This window comes from Saccopteryx bilineata, chromosome 5, assembly GCF_036850765.1.
Source record: "Saccopteryx bilineata isolate mSacBil1 chromosome 5, mSacBil1_pri_phased_curated, whole genome shotgun sequence".
Lineage (NCBI taxonomy): Eukaryota > Metazoa > Chordata > Mammalia > Chiroptera > Emballonuridae > Saccopteryx > Saccopteryx bilineata.
The window spans coordinates 29,653,593-29,671,064 of record NC_089494.1 but is presented as its reverse complement, the minus strand read 5'-3'; the positions used below and the strand labels follow the sequence as shown (position 1 = coordinate 29,671,064).

Genomic DNA, 17,472 nt, shown 5'->3' with positions numbered 1-17,472 from the left:
TGATTTCCCAAGGAAGAGAATACTACCACCACGATAAGCCGGGACAAACGCTAGGCAGGAAAAAAAATAGCAGCTTTCCCCTGGCCCGAGTTTGATGACAATGCAAGAAAGAGAAAGCATCAAGGATGAAGGAAAAAAAACTGTAGTTCCTGTTGCATGCTCATGAAGAGCAGAATGAGTGCCAAACCTCTAAAAAAATGATCCTCCAGATGAATGCGCCAGAACTGTTTTCTATTTCTGGGTCTGATTGTCATCTGACCCACAGACTTCAGGAATGCTTCCTCAAGTAAATACAATCCAGTGTGTGATTCATCCAGATAGTTCAATACAAAAGAAAAAGACTAAAGCTGGGGGGATAAGATGTCTCTTTTGAGGTCACGCCTCAGGGTCTCTTGGCTGCTGCCCAGCCTCCTTTGGGTTTGGGTGCACGGATCTAGAGCGCCCTTGAGAGCTGCACGCCGCGGTGTTTGTCTTTCTCTGCAAACAGGGGCCGCCCTCCTGCAGGGCCTCCAGCAAGTCCCCGAGAGGTGGCATCAGGGTGGACACACCAATAAGTAGCAGTTAGTCATAAAGAAGATGACTGGGACTGCAGAAAAAAAGTGTACATTTCAGTGTGTTTTGCACAGGGTTTCTTTTTTATGAATATAGTCTATAAATTTTGGGAAAGTGGTGATAACTTGCCACATTTCCATCTGGAGGAAGCAGATTTTTAGAGAAAAAAGAGGCCTCTGGGCATATTTGCCTGTTTGTACGGCTGAGAAAAGCATGTAAGACATTATTATGGAATCAGGAATAAGCGCTAGAAGGCTGGAGCAGAAAGAAAAACAATAACAATCACAATAGACAGTCTTTATCAATCGCTTTTCATGCCCCAGTACTGGGCTCAGGGCTTTACAGATATTCTAATTTAACCCTCCTCACTACTCAGTGAGGCAGGTAACCATAACTATCCCAATTTTACAGATGAGGAAACTGAGACGATATTATGGAGCATAGCCGCTTTCCACAGTCACAGGTTCATTACATGGAAACTAAGAACTGTTTGCGCCTAACTCCCCTGTCATTTCATCCACTTCTCAATGTCTGTAGCCGAGTCTGTATTAATAATGGTCAAGCTTGCTCAGCTCAGAGGTGGCTGAGCCCTAAACACAGACACATTTGGAAACAGAAACAGGGATCAGGAGAGGCCCCAGCAGAAAGGTATAAAGACAGGAGGTCTGGTGTTGAGGCCATCAGAGATGAGAAAAGTCCATCTGGTTTGAACAAAAAGCTAAGATCCTAACAGGCAGAGAGGAACACAGCCTGAGAGGGAATCTTAGGAAAGACTCAAAACAAAGAGGTTGTATTGGCATCAGGAAGGTCCAGCAGTAGATGAAGTCACCCGGCCTTGGACATTAAGATTCAGGGCTGAGACTTCATTTCCTTAAAGGATTTTAATAGCTAGGACAGAACCCCACCCAGGCCTGGAGAAAGTGGAGGGGTAATGCTAATGCTATCTGAGAATTGAAGAGGGCTTTGTCAGTTACACGATGCTTTTACATATATCTCTAAATTTGATCTTCTCCAAACAACCCTATGAGCTTGCCATTATAATCCCCACTTTTGAGTGAAGAAAGTGAACATGGAAATTTCTCACTCAAAGCCAGTGGCAGAGCCAGAATTTGGAACCCAGGAGTTTTGACCCCAAGCCTGCGGCTCTTATTTACCACAGTGCAGCTGAGCCCACCGTCTCAACGGAATCTCATATACTGGAGCTGGTGTTCGAGAAGGGAGCTTGGTCACTAGGCAACAAGAAAGATGCCAGTTGATGGGGGAGAAAGGTACATGGCTGAAACTCAAATGAGAAGTTTTTTGTTTGTTTTTCTCAGCGAATATAAGTCCTACTCAGTTTAAAGAAGAGGACTCCTTTTTCCAACAGGAATCTCCAGATAACATTTATTTAATGAGTATTATTTCTACTGCCTATCATGTGCCAGACACTGGGGAGTCAACATTGAACTCAGTAATAGCCCTTACATTATGAAGCCATAGTTTATTGAGGGACACATAGGAAAACAGGTAATTAATTATATACAGTGGTTAGCCATTCCCCCGAGGCAGAACTTTTCCCCTATGCAAATATAAAGTCTGCATTATATTAAAGACGTTCCATGATCTTGTATAATTTTACCGTACAAATTGAAACCGATCGTGGTTTAATTTTCAAACACTGCTAACATTGCTCAGTAAGTTCATAAGAGGGGCATCTGATTCAGAAATAAGTGATCAAGAAGAAATTATATGTGGGGCAAGTAAGTTTTGACACTTTCTTAACCTCTGAGCTTTTTCATCCAACTGCCACATTTATAGGGTCAGCGTGTCTCACTGCCCTCTTCTGTCTGCTTTGCCGGTATCCACCTGCTCATCAGAACCCTCATCTGTGGCAGGAATCCCGTGGCACTTAGCATTGAGCATCTGTGCCTTGACTTGTCTTTAAAATCTCTTTCTTTGTCTCCCCCACTAGGCGGTAGGTAGTAAGATCCTCGGGATAGACATTGGGGTGCACATCTTTTCATAGGTGCTTGATAGTTTGGGGTTCACTCAGCACTGCCACCAACCAAGGAGTAAGATGGACCTGTAGGCTAGATTACCATTAGGAGTTTCATCTGTCCAGATTTAAAACTACAGTACAGAGGAAAGATAAGAGGATTATTTTTTAAATAAGCAATTGGCTTCCAAAAGCAATTCTGATTACCTACCCCGTCAAATGAAATGTTCCCTGAAGCTATTTCTTTCTGGTAGAAACAGAACCCAGAAAAGAACAAATGGATTTAAATTTAGTTATTTTTCCCATCTTGATTTTCTGCGTTATCATTTTTCTAAGTGGTGGAGATAAAGGTAATTAACAATTTAATCCATTTTGTTGTTGTTGATACTTTTCTTTTTTTTAACCTCAACTGAGTGTGTTGCACACTTACAAATGACTATAAGATCACTAAAAGCTCCAAGGAGTATTTTCCAGCTTCTGGTTTTACCAAATTGTAGTTCACTAAACCTCACTTAATCAACTAAGTAGGGAATTCCCCAATGGGATGTTACGGGAGGATAAGTATGTTGTAAATAAAACAATTAAAAGGCTAGTTCACACCTCATCAAATTGCTTAACCACCTGATAACAGTTAGCTACATGCATTCCTCATAAAATGCATCGGGCAAGGCGGCAAATTAGAACCCAGTTTTTCTGTAGTGGGACCCACGTCCGCCCTTGAACTCTGGTCTGGTATTACTCTGCCAAAGGCTGGATTAAACTTGCACAGTATCACCTTGTGGGCCAGGAAAATGTCTGCATAATGCCTCTCAGTAGGGGAGTTCAAGGTCTGATCCAGAAATCCCATTAGGCAAGGCAAGTTTCCCTTCGTAATTGCAACCTTTGAGCCACAGTGGTAATATCAGATCTTAGATTCATTTTACACCAATTTTCTTCCAATACACTTTCACCCGTATCATTGCATTCTCTCTTAGGAGAATAAAAGCACATATTACTTTACAGATGGAGAAACCAAGGCACAGATAAGTAGAGAAGTTCAGCCAGGTCACCCCTGCAGAGAGGTCAGGCTGAAATGCAGCAATGTGACCCGAGGTCAATTCGGACTGTGTGGTTTCCCGGAAGGGTCATGGAATCGTAACCCCGGGTGACTCCTTGGGACGATTCATTTTACAGAATTGAAGATAAGGGCTGAGAAAACGAAATGACTTCTCTGAACCCCCCTGGGAGAGGGGTCCCTTCTCCATTCTTCAGCTTTCTCCCCGCACAGCACTACTGATGGAGACTTTGTTTTTAAAGGTGGACCAGGTATGGCGATAGAAATTTTAGTCTATTTCCAGGACTTTCCCTCTTCAAAGGGGGCTGTTTGGGTAACATGCATCTGTAAGTGGAGGTATAAACTAAGGGCGATGAAGCAGAAATCAAGAGGGTGAAATTTATTCCCTGAGAGCCAGAGCTGCAAACCTAAATACCGTATTTTTCGCTCCATAAGACACGCTTTTTCCCCCCAAAAGTGGAGGGGGAAATCTCCGTGCATCTTATGGAGCAAAAAATACGGTAGCTGTAAGGGCAGGTGGGCACCGTGATGGAGAAAAGGCAGGAGTGCCGCCTAAGGAGGGCTGTGTCCCCGCCTCCAGGGACAGGTCCAGCCGACTGCCCGCCTTAGAGGAAGGAAGACCTGAGTTTAAAGAAAAACAGGAAAGCTGAATTTTTATGTGAAAGCCCTCAATGTTTAAATGGCAGTGACTAGCTGAAAAATATTCTAAATACCATGTAAGCCTATCTGTACAGTGAATGGGGGGGGGGGGGCTACAAATTGTAACTTCTGTTAGGAGGATCTTCTGCACTGACACACTGATGCAGAGTGCTGTCAGTCATAAATTTTGGATTTGTTTACTTGCTCATTCTAAGTCTTTGTACCATCACCTTAAACTCCATATAAAAGATCCCATTTTGTTTCTTTTAAAAATGAATGTGACTTCAAATTCAACAAGTATTGAGGACTTTTTGTATGACTGGTCCTTTTGTTTGTTTATTTGCTCTTTCTTGGTCAGTCCCCATCACAATTCAGCAAGGGGGTGGAAGGCAGGAGTAACATCCCCATTTTACAGACGAGGTCACCGAGGCTAAGAACATGTTAAGTCGCCTGGATCATATTTCTACAAGGTGCCTTGCTCAGTTCAAGCCCAGTCGACTGCCTCTGAGTCCCACGCTCTCCCCACTGGTCATAGGTGCACCCTGAGACCCCTCGGAACTGGGAACCCTGAGCGCACCCTGAGGTCCTCAGGGAAAGCCTAGCATCACATCTCTCCTGAAGCTCACGATCAGGCTGGCATGGGGCAAACGGTAAATCACGTTTTATTTGGTGATGGCTTCTTAGGTTTAAATCACTGCAGCATTTACTTTTAATTAATTTCTTTAAATTAGATGCTTCCTACTTATAAATATTTGCTTTTCCATGATAAGCTTTTATTTAAATTATTAAAGCTTCAGCTTCGTGACTGATTTTAAGATTCAAGATTGCCGCCGTGCTGATAACAGACTGCAGGAATAACAGGGGAGTGTGGGGCGGGGGGAGTCTCCTCATCGTGGGTACACGTGCTGGTGCTGAGGATGACTGGGGGCAAGGCAGCCCTCGAAGAAAGAGAAGCGAGGGTGAATTTTCAGTTTTCCTTGAATCGTTCAGAGACTAAATCAGAGAATTAGAGAACAAATATAGGATGAAATAACATCTGAAGGAGCTCACTCACAGTAAAAGCTTGTCTCGCTCTGTCTTTTTTAAAAGCACTTCCTGATGTCTCTGGGCCCACATATTAGTTTGCGAAAGGGAGTAGCAGTGGGGGCCGAGGAGGGGCTTGTGGAAAGGCACAGGACAGTCAGTATCCAAGAACATTGGAGACCAGAAGAAGAAGTAATGATGAGAGCAATTTCATAGTCCCGAACAGTTTGAGCTATGGTAAGCCTGGATTTGCTAGCTGTTCAGTTTCCCCAGCATCAAAGGCCAGGATGGAACCCAAAGAAGCTGGGCTGAAGGTCAGGCTCTAGGCCACCAGGAGAAAGGACAAAGGATGCTCTCATTTCAATAAAAGGAGATCTCAAAGCAAGAGGTTTGTAACGACATTACTAACCGGTCTTTACCAGCCACGGCATGATCAGCTGCAGGATGAAGAGACCAAGACAGGACGGAAGCTCAGCGTTCGTCATCGGCACCTAAAACGCTATTTAATAACTTCTGTTATTTGTTGCAAATCCTTTTTTACAATACTGTTTCGTAACCTTTGTGCTATAAATCCATTTCATCTGCAAAAATGAATGATGAACAGAAGGTGATATTATATAGAATCTGTCATGCTGATGCTATATGTCCAGTGTGCTCTGCCAAATAATGACAGGGATTCCGGATAGAGGGCTGGGCGGGACCAACGGCTGAGCCTCGTGTGCCCCCCAGAGCCAGCCTTGGCTTTGGAACCTGCTCAGCACAGGCGGGAGAATCCATGCATTCTAGTATCAGCCGGTGGAATGACTCCTTCGTACTTTGGTGAACATTATCACGGGTGCATCAGTTTCATCAAAGGGAGTCCAGAGCAGCGAGGTGCTTTCATCTATTACATGGTGGAAACTAGAGAAGGGACCCAGAGCCTTGGCATTGGAGAGCAGGGAGATTAGAACAAAAGTCTCCAAAATATACCCAAGCATGATTGTGGCCAAATCAATTATCAGAATCCAAACTAACCCCACATGGAGCCAGACCATACCTCCTTCAGTGTGCCCCCTCCACCTGAGAGGGGACCAAGTAGCTCCTGTCACTACTGAGAGAAAGAGAAGGAAAGGTCCTTCTGCAATGGAGTCAGTATCTGGGGGTGCTGAGGTCAAAACCCGTCCTGCCCAAAAGCGAACCCAGCACTCGCTTTTACGTTGGTCACAGGTCCCTTTGTCTTTCAGCTGCCTTATATATTAAATACTAGTACGAGCATGCTCATTTCTTCAGGCAGAAAGTAAACCCGGAGGTTTATGAAAGAAATTATATAAACCTCACTGTGTCTTATAAAGTTAGGAGAAAAGATTACCTGGTGTTAAAAAAAAACAACAGTTTTATGGCGGATCTCATATTTAGGCACAAGCAAAAAATTTACCTGCTGTCAGGTTTTATATTCGAGAGTATCACATCCAAAAATAATCTAGATGCTCACACAGTTCCCTGCAGAAAGCTGAAGTCTCCGCTTTACAGATCGTGCCATGTTTTCATTTGAGACTAAGGGCAGCCGTGTGCTTGAAATTGTTTCTGGGTTGGTGGCAACCAGCTTGACAGTTTACACAATCAACTAGCCTTCAGATTCACGTATGCCTGGCTCTCAGCTGGTGACTTACTCTCTTGTGAAGCTGGCCCTCCACTTTGCCTGCCCGTCTGCTAGCCCTGGGACACTATCGCTCGTCCAGTTGAAGTTGAGTAAATCAAGGCCACAGCAATGAGGATGGGCAGCTAAGAGTATTTAAGAGAGCATTTCCTAGAACCCGGTGTCTGGCTGCAGCAGGGATGACAGAGGGAGTCGAGATTTCTGACTGTAGGCTATGTCATTCTCCAAGGGGACCCCTGGAGGAGCAGCAGATTTGGGGAGATGTCATTGCTTAATTTTGTACCCGTAAGGTTTGAGGGGCTTGCAAAACCTCCATGTAGAGCAATCCCCATAGGTAATTCATGTTACTCTCCTGCTCCGAGTACCACTGAATAAAAATCACACTCCTTACCTCCCCCCCTTGGTGCTACCAATAAGCACATTGCGAGCAGGTGACAAGCAAGAAAGATCAGAGGCTACAAAGTCTAGCTTAGCGGTTATGCACGTGACCTGCTGGGCTGCCTGGGCTCGAATCTGGGTCCTGCTAAGTTCCTTTATCTCTCTGTTTCTTGTTTTCTCATCTGCGAACCAGGGATGATAACAGTACCTATCTTGTGGCACCGTTGTGAGGAACGAGCACATTAGTGTGGAGAAAACGCTTAGGCTGGAACCCGGCGAGCTGTCGGCACTCGGGAAAGCCGCTGCGCTTGGCAGCCTTCGAATCTTTGCAATGCTAAATTCAGCTTCCGGAGTTTGTACCTGAGCTCATCAAGCATAGTCGTAGCACTCTTCCCAACTCTGATACTTCCGCTTCTGAATTTCAGAGTAAGAGAATTGCAGCGGCAGGTTTCACTCGAGTCTTAATGAAATCATGGTGAAAGCCCTTTCTGACACACATACACACACACGTGAAGGTGGACATGTTAAGTCGTTCACTGTGGTCCTTGCCCTTAGTGAGGAGGGATTCTGGTAGCTGATAACCATAGGTAGTTTACATCAAAGCATTCCTATTGCCTAGGCGTCAGAAATTACTGGCAGAGGACTGGGGGCAGGTAAAGATGTGGCAGCTGTATGATTGCTGAATACCCTTGGCTAAGATATAGAAATATGCAAAAGTTGTATGGGGGGAGGGACTTGGGGGGGCAAAAGGGGGGGTAATGGGGGACAAGAGGGTGAGGGGAGGGAGTTATATTGAGTGGGACACTTGAATTCATGTGAACACAATAAACTAAAATCAATTTTAAAAAATTTTAAATTGTATGTATTACTCTAAAAATAATTATAATCAAAATTGATCAGGAATAAACAGTGTTTTTCTCTTAGAATGTCCTGTCTCCAGGCAGTGACCTGGGGCAGAAAACTGGGCAGTGCTTCCCCTAAGGGGCAGGCACAACCATCTTTAGAATTCAGGACCCTATGCTCCTGAACCTGTTGGCCCTCCAAGTCCGACCTTGAAATTGAACTGTTGTCTCTTGCATGACAATTCAATGAAATCTTCAGTGTTTAGATATTAAAATTCCAGGATTACTGTTATGGGAGAGAGAGAGAGAGAGAGAGAGAGAGAGAGAGAGAGAGACATAGATGGGTTTAGTGGCCTTACAAGTTATGATCATTTGTTCCTTTGGTTGCCATTCTCTTTAAATAAAATCCCTTCTGGGATTAAAAAGACCGTGTGGTAAGTGTGTGCAGGCATCACTCAGTGGCTTTTCCATGACTTTTTTTGTGGCCACTCATAGCAGCTTTGACTTTCCACAAGGTTCCTTCTCTCTATCTATGCTCTCATGTTAGTTACTCTTCATAGTTGTCCTCAGCACCCACTCTAAAAATCCCGTGCCCTGTCATAAAGAAAATTACTTTAGCAGGACCATTTTTAGGGAGTACCTTCCCACAGTCTGATAGGATGGAACATTCTTAAGAGCCACTTTCCAAATAACATCTGCCCAATGGGTTCTCTAGGATTCCATCCTCATCGCACTGAATTCTTGTTTGTGGTCATTGTTGTAAAACATGAAAGAAGAAAATAAATGTGGGTGATCAAAATTTCAAACTCTCTTAAACTGTTTTTAGAAATATCTTCTAAGCACTCAGTCATTTTCTATGCAAACATTTCCTTGGTGTTTATAAGGGCCAAAAGTATCTGCCGATAAATCTTGTCCCACTCCAGTTCTTAGCAAAGATCAAGAGTCCGGTCCTCATAGTGCCATGGGAAATGTGAGTGATGAGAGTGGGATTTCTTTCTGGAATCGTCTCTGTAACACAGGCCATCAAGTGATCGTTATATTTTACGATTCTGTAAATTCTGCAGAAACCATAGCTATGTTGTATACAGGGCAGAGGGCGCTGCTATTCTGGCCAGCCGCATTCATGCCTGGATGAAGGAGGAAGGCCTGGTAACTGGAAATCTGATGTTGGAGGAATTTCCAAACAAAGGCTAAAAGCATCTCTGGCCACATAGCATAAGGGACTCAAGCACCTACAAGTATATTTGTGTGTGCTGATCTTTTTTGAGCTTTGCCATATTTGTTGAAGAGTCAGTAAAGAAGGCACCAACAGCAGCTCCCCACTGAATAATCTACAGGTGGCGTGCTTGAGAGGAGTATGGCTTTGCCAGATGTCGTCTTTCTGCCGAGGGAGACAGGGGCCTCTCTTAGCACCAACAGTATCACATCATGTCACTTCCTTTTATTTGACCCCCAGATTTGGTCACAGCCAATTATTACCACAAAGGGAAATCCATAAAGGCCACCATGGAAGTTAAGAAATTGCCGTAGTTTGGACAGCTATTAGCGTGCATAGTATCTCACAGAAATGAAGAGGAACAAGGATTCTGCCCTTTGGAAGCTTTTCCTCATGGCTTTCACACTTTCTACTGCATCCCTCATTTTTACACCTGCTCATCTCTGGCTCAGCCCTAGTTGTGTTTTCCCTGTTATCTTCAACTTCACCTGTCCTTCCTCCTAGAGGGAGCTCATTGGCTGGATGAAGCAGTGGATCTTATCACAGGTTTGATATACATAGGTGAATCGTGATCAGATATTTCTTGCCAAGATTTGTCACTGATCCTGATGAACAAAAGGTTGCAAATAATTCTTTTAATAAATTATAGAGGATTCAAGTGTTCTCCCTTGATAATATCATCCCCATTCACTTGTCTGTGTGTGTGTGTGTGTGTGTATGTGTGTGTGTGTATGTGTGTGTGTGTGTGAGTGCGCGGGCGCTTTGAGTGGGAGAGAAAGGCATTCAGTTACAGCAGGAAATACAGAAGTTTGCATCATAGTAGCCTCTGCCTCTCTTGCACTTGTGTGGTTTATGTGAAAGTTATTCATCCTGTGTACTCTAGTGGAGAAAAGGTTGGGAAGCTCTGGCAGAGGGGAGCTGGACATCACACTGAATTGGTGTTTATCAATCCTTAAGTTCAGGTACTGAAATTGTGATAATTTCATCTGGTTTGCACCTTTTTTTTCTTGCGTTTTTTTTTTGTCCTTTTTTGCTCTGTCCCTCCACTTCCCTCACTCACTCCCCCCCCCCAAGGATGTCAACCTGCTCTCTATGAATGAGTCTGTTTCTATTTTGCTTGTTAATTCATTTCATTTATTAGATTTCGCATATGAGTGAAATCATATGTACTTCTCTTTCTCTGACTGGCTCATTTCACTTAGCATAATATTCTCCAGGTCCAGCCACACTGTTGTAGAAGGTAAAGGTTTCCTTCCCTTTTATGGTCATGTAGTATTCCATTGAGTAATTGTACCGTAGCTTTTTGATGTACTCATCTACTGAGGGACACCTGGGCTGTTTTGAGATCTTGGCTATTGTAAATAATGCTGCAATGAACACAAGGATGCATATGTTTTTTCAAGTTAGTGTTTTGAGATTCCTAGGATTAATTCCCAGAAGTGGGATTACTGGGTCAAAAGGCAGTTCCACTTTTAAGTTTTTGAGATAACTCCACACTGCTTTGTACAGTGGCTGCACCAATCTGAATTTCTACCAACAATGCACGAGGGTTCCCTTTTCTCCACACCCTGCCCAGCACTAGTTTTTTGTTGAATTGATGTGAGGTGATATCTCACTGTGGCTTTAATTTACAGTTCTCTGATGATTAGTGAGGTTGAGCATTTTTTCATATATCTGTTGGCCGTCTGTATGTCCTCTTTAGAAAGTATCTTTTCAGGTCTTTTGCCCATTTGTAATTGGATTGTTTGGGTTATTGTGGTGTTGACTTTTATAAGTTTTTTATAAATTTTGTATATTAATCTCTTATCAAATGTGTCAGCAAATATGTTCTCCCATTCAGTGGGTTGTCTTTTCATTTTGTTGAAAAATGCAGAAATCAGTTGCATTTTTATACACCAATAATGATCTATCAGAAAGGAAAACCAAGAAAACAGTATCAGTCACAACTGCTTGAAAACAATAAAATACTTACGAATAAGTTTAAACAAGGATGTAAAAGACCTGTAGTCAGAAAATTATAAGGCATTAAAGAAGAAAATTGAAGAAGATGCAACAAGTGGAAGCATATATACCGTGTTCATGGATAGGAAGAATTAACATCATTAAAATGTCTATTACCCAAAGCAATTTATAGATTCAGTGTAATTACTATCAAGATACCAATGGTGTATTTCACAAAACTAGAAAAAATACTATAAAAATTTATATGGAGCCCCAAAAGACCCCAAATAGCCACAACAATCTTGAGAAAGAAGAACAAAGTTGGAGTAATCACGCTACCTGATACCAAACATATGATAAATGTATATGTTAAGATGTTCCTATATTATTAGGACAGAAACAAAGAAAATTTATTTGCTGGACCATAACAGAAACAATCCTTAAATGGTTCTTGAATAAATGCACTTAACCTACACCAGTCAGTTATGTTCATCTCATTGGTAAATCAAGGCAATTAAATTCAAGTCCAAGATTTATTAAGCACCTACTATGTTTCAAGTAGTATGCAAGACAGCAGAGATAAGACAGTATACTATTTTTCTTTGCAAATAAGACAAATATAATAATCTGTGCCCTGTCCTGTTTTGGACTCAATTCAGTTATTTTTCTCAGCCCACTGCCCCCCCCCTTCCTTTTTTAAAAAAATTAGAGACTATTCCTACTTCACCCATTGTAGTCTCTGCATCTCAATGAGAATCCACTTTCTCCTTTTATTACTCTACCTACTTACTTCTACCCTCTACACACATCTGATCCTCTTTGGTTGTTGGGTATGTTTGTAGGTTTTCTCTTTACTTTAAACTCTCTTGAACAAATTTAACATACATTTGTGGAGCACCTATGATGCACAAAGCCCTGTGCTAAGCTATGAGGGAGATCAGTAGATATACAAGGCTCAATTTCTTCCTTCAAGATCCTTGTGCTCCAGTGCAATAGATAAACTAGACACAGGTGGGATGGAAGACAGGTGAGGTGAGAATGACAGACTATAGTGAGTGCTGTTGACGGGGAGGGGAGGGGAAATACAAGGAGGGAAGGGACAATTCAAAATTGCTCATGCCCATTGATAAGAGTATGGTGGTTACGGGGGAAGGGGGGAGAGGGAGAGAGAAAGGAGGAGGGGGAGGGGGAGGGGCACAAATAAAACTATCGATAGATAGAAGGTGACAGAGGACAATCTGACTTTGGGTGATGGGTATGCAACATATTTGAACGACAAGATAACCTGGACATGTTATCTTTGAATATATGTATCCTGATTTATTGATGTCACCACATTAAAAAAATAAAATTATTAAAAAAAAAAACTAAATTGCAAAATTGCTCGTGCCCCTTCCTCTATTCCACTGAGTAGAGTATAGCCACCTCATGATTAGCTGAGAGGTTTCTCCAGTGACTTGGTTCATCCAATATTGACCCTTTTCCCCATATAAGATTATCTTACAAATACAGGAGCATGCCTTCCATCCTTTCATAAAATGAAGACTCTTGGTTCCTAGGTGCTGGCTATCTGACCCGCTTGGCCTCTGATTTTCAGCCCCTTTTTTGTTTAGTGAATAATGTTGACATATCAAAATGGCAAAAAGAGGAAAACCTCCTATAAAGAAAGTGATCCTTATTGTTTCTTCACATGTCAATTTCATATAGCTTTCTCATGTTTAGACTTAAAGGTTAACATTCATTATTGCAGGCATCTATGCGATTAGAAACTGTATGTCAGAGATAGTTCCTATGGGTTTTCCAAGTGAAACCTGAATTCTTTTAGCCTCAAAAGTGAGCCTAATCAAAACTAAAATAAAAAAGTAAACAGTGAAAATGTGGGGGGAAAAGTGAAATTTTAAAAATATAGATATTTTCATGACAGCTTCCTCAAAGAGTTATATAATAAAGAAAGCAAATATAGGCTTGTTTCTCTTTCCTTAAGTAAATAGAGTTCCTGGGTAAGATTTTCAATGGGAAATTGTTTCTAAAAAACGCAGTAACACATACAAATGGAACTCATGCAGTCACATAAAAAATGAGGGGTCTTGAAGTTCTGATCTGTTTCCTGTTTGGATCCTTGTTGGCACCAGAATCTCTGGAGGCAGCTGCCTTTGGGGCTCTCTGATGCGCACGTGCAGCATTGGTCACCGTGACAAACATTTCTTAGGCCCCAGAATGGGTTGGTTTCTGTGCTTTTCTACAAAATTTCACCCAAATAAAGAAACTATGAAAAGTGAAACTCAAGGTTAACAAAGCTAAAATTTCAGCTCCTTCATTTTTTTTTCCTTTTTCCTATCAAGTTCTGTAGTTAATGAGAAGGGCTTTTTGTTTGTTTGTTTAAAAATCATTTGCACACACATACTATATTCAAAAACACTTAGATGTTGTTCTGGGGAAAGTCTATATAAAATGCTTACATTTGAGCAAAAAGTTATTATAGACAACACATATCCCCCCCCCATCAGAAAAAAAAAAAAGAAAAACTTATTCTAGCACTCTTTGAAACTTAAACAGTACTTTTATAGGCCAGCTCATTGTTTTTCTTCTCTCTGAACAATTAAAAACGATAACTGTTCTGATGAGTTCTACAGAGTAAGGACAATTTCCCTGATTTCATTTTTTGACAAAGAACAGCTACCTGACTTGGTTTCTGCCACATGTAAGCAGACTCCGAGACATAAAATCTCCCCTCAGAGGAAGCAACATGGGGACCCCCAAACTGTCTTGCGTTCTGTCCCATCTGCCCAGGGAAAGCCTCCCCACGCCTTGCGGTAAGAGGTGGGGGACTCACAGGGCGGACAAGTGGGAGAAGAGACAGCGACGGTCCCCACGTTCTCTGTCATGGTGGCTCTCAGGGTGACTTCTGCCCCCATCACCACTTAATCTGGGTTTTCTCTCAAAAAAAATAAAAAATAAAAAGGCGTGCCTGTCTTTTATAATGTTCTGTTTTAAAAGACAGAAACCTCCAGGGAGAGAACAGGACCCTAAAAGTCCAAGGCCTGGAATTCCTCCTCTCTCTCTTTCCATTTTAAACAGGAAACATCCAGGCTAAGAGGGTCCGGAGGGAGCACTGGCTGTGTGTTCATTTTAAAGCAGATAATGTTTGTGTGTTGCAAATGTCAGTGATTTATCCCAAGGGCTTAAAATGAGTGCAGAAAAACCACATGTTTCACTTCATGCAGAGAAATATCTTCAGTGGATTTCGAGAGAAAGCACAGGTTAAGGATTTTTTTTTAAGCGTTTCGGAAGTCTCTAACACGAACCGAAGGAAATCGAAATGAGTGCGGGGGTGGGGGGGGGCTTCAAATATTTTATGATAAAGGATATAATGAATGCTGGAAGTCCCCTAAATCAAAAATAAAATTCTAAAGGAAAGGGAAGATGAAATCCTGATCCTTAATTTCCCCTGGCTGGAGTGACAGATTATGCATTTGTGCTCGATTTGTCATGGGCAATTTAAAATAGAGCAAAGCACACTGCACTGAATAATAGCAGTGGATGCTATAATAACTTGTACATAAACAATTTAATTTTTTATCTGAAAACTCTCACTAACTAAATTACCCCAAGCTCGAGGGTCTATCTTTCATTATTATACATCGCCAAATTAAGACATAAAGAAGTAGAGAGAGCATTCTATTGTTCATCTTTACAAATGTGCTCGCAGGCCGCTCTCCACATGCTTGGGGCTTGGAGCTTGTCAAACCTTCATTGATTTAAGGAACTTACAGAGCTGTTTTCACATCAAACTCTGCAGATTACAGGGTGATTCTGACCCTCACTGACGGTGTTTGATTAACCACAGACACTGTTCTTACAGCCCTGTCATTTCTTTCAAGTGTTCTACCAGTTTGTAGTCTGACATTGGAGAGCTTTTCATTAATTATGATTGTTGCTGTTTTCCTTTCAAAAAATAATAGAAGGGGGGGTAAAATGCGGGAAGGATCTGGGGGGTAATGGTGGTGTGTATGTGCACAGAAGGTTTATGGGATTTTAAGAGCTGCAAACAGAACTCATCTGTTTAACCCCAGGCTAGATAAGACACAGTCATCTGTACATTGTTTAGAGACGTATTGCTTCTGTTATGGCAAATGAATCAGAAGATGCTTGTTGTCTTAGCAGAAAGAGCTAGACAGGGTCGCTTTCTGTTAGTGTTTACTCTTGCCCTGGACCTTTCTGTGTGCCTACTGATTACATTGCGTAATATACAGCTGGTTTGGCTTTTCCCACTCTGCTACCGGCCTGGTGGTGCTTCTTTGTGGGAGAATTGCTTTAGATTGAGCTTCTAGGTGAGTAATTCCTAGCTCTGGGTAGGACTTTTCCTAGGAACTGTGGAGAGGGGTGGCACACTAATCCACAAAGGAATGTGACAGAGACAAAAAAAAAAAAAAAAAAGTCCACCGAGACTATGGCTCATTTGAAGAGTTCCTGCAGACCTAGGAGAGAAGTGAGTGTAATTCATGAGAACTTTATAGCTCCAAAAACCTGTATGTTTCTACCACCATAGGTAGGACCAGCTTCAGAGAGGCAGAGAACAAAAGGGACAGAATGATCACAGCCAAACAAGAGAGCCAAACTTGCCTTGTGTATGAAGCTAGCTTGGCGCTTATGGCCCACGTGAGAGGACACTGTATACAGGCTAGAAGTATATTTCTCTCTCAAGTGCCAATCTAGAGTAAGCAATCCTAGCTGACTTGGTGGCTCTGTGGTGTCAAGGACCAGGGCTCTTGCCTTCTGAGCTTTGCCTTCTTCAGCATGTGGTTTTCTCCTTCTGGTTTAAATGGCCACTCCAATGGCCAACAGGAAGGAGAGAAGGGAAGAAGAAAGTTCCCCGTCTTCTTATTAAGGGTACATGTCACTACTGCTCACATCCTTTGGTCACACTAACTTGTTCTCTTAAATACTAGGGAAAAGCTCTGTGACCTCCGGGTGGTGACAGTTGCAGGGTTGGTACACAGGTGTTTATAAAGCTTACATTCAAGCTGTTCTTAGTTGCTGCTTGGCTTGACGGAACCTCGGTCACACACATAATGGAAGACTGGGGAATGTGGTCTTCAGCTGGGCAGCCAGCTTAGTAACTGTTGACATGTGTCTGTTCTTCTCTTTTCAGGGGAGGACCTGATCCTGTGGACTATCTCACAGCAGCATCTCGAGGGCTCTACAAGGAAAGGGAGCTTCCATATTACCCAGGGGCTCATCCTGTACATCCTCCCAAAGGGGGCTATCCCCGCCCCCCGGATCTGAGGGTCGCAGATCTCCGGTATCCCCAGTACTACCCACCCCCGCCCGCCCCCCAGCACAAAGGACCCTTCCGACAAGATGTCCCGCCCTCACCGCCTCAGCACCACAGAGTGCCGGCCTATCAGGAAGTGGGCAGACCAGGGCCCCGCGGGGGCAGCCCAGACCAGTACCCCTACCGAGCCCAGGATCCCCGGCAGAAGAACCCCATGACTGCAGCTGTGTAGCTGAACACCGCCAGGCCAGCGCAGCCCGAGAGGAAGATATCTAACATCATCCTTCCTTAAGGCCTTCTTCCTATTAAGACTTCTTGGTACAGATTAGTTTTTGGGGTGGTTTTTTTTTTTGTATTGTTTTGTTTGTTTTTAACTGAGATTGTAACACTTGACTGCTAATTAGAGGGAAAAGGAAGGGGCAGGAGTTTGGAGGAAGAAATCAGGAGATAAAGGAAGGATGGAACCTTAAAAACAGTAACTGCCTGATATTTGAAATACTTTTAGAGTGGTTCAATTCAGTAATAGTGGCATTTGAACAAGCCAGTAACAAAGGAGATACACTATGCGGTGCCTCCCCGGCCAGCTGACCTACACCCGCACCTGGCCCATTGAGTTGCAGCGTGGAGGCTGCCCTGGGTCCTCATTCGTTCAGAACCTAAGCTCCAACCACCGTATTGTTAAGTCCGAAGAGCGGCTGCAAATATGGGCATCTTAAGTGAGTAATTTTTTCAATGGGAAAAAGAAAAAGCAAGCATGACTGTGATCTCCTTGTAATATTTTATCCCAAGAGGAAGAATGCATTTCTGTATTTGTAGAATTTCTCAGGTTTCTGGTACCGTTCATTTGGTATAAGTGTTTCATGTTTCCTCAATTTTTATATAAAAGTAAGATGCAGTATTAGTGTCCTGGGAGGATGTGCAAAGCTAGTCAGAACTTCCAG

At 42.8% G+C, this 17,472-nt stretch overlaps 1 protein-coding gene across 2 annotated transcripts in view; it reads left to right on the top strand.

Annotated features, from left to right (window-relative positions):
* PARD3B (par-3 family cell polarity regulator beta) overlaps positions 1-17,258 on the top strand; it is a 1,080,223-nt gene extending 1,062,965 nt beyond the window's left edge. For both annotated transcript variants that reach the window (XM_066278755.1, XM_066278754.1), the window contains one exon: positions 16,409-17,258. In XM_066278755.1, coding sequence (XP_066134852.1) covers positions 16,409-16,763 — 355 coding nt within the window. In that variant the 3' untranslated portion in view covers positions 16,764-17,258. The remainder of the gene's footprint in view (positions 1-16,408) is intronic.
* The last annotated feature ends 214 nt before the right edge of the window (positions 17,259-17,472 follow it).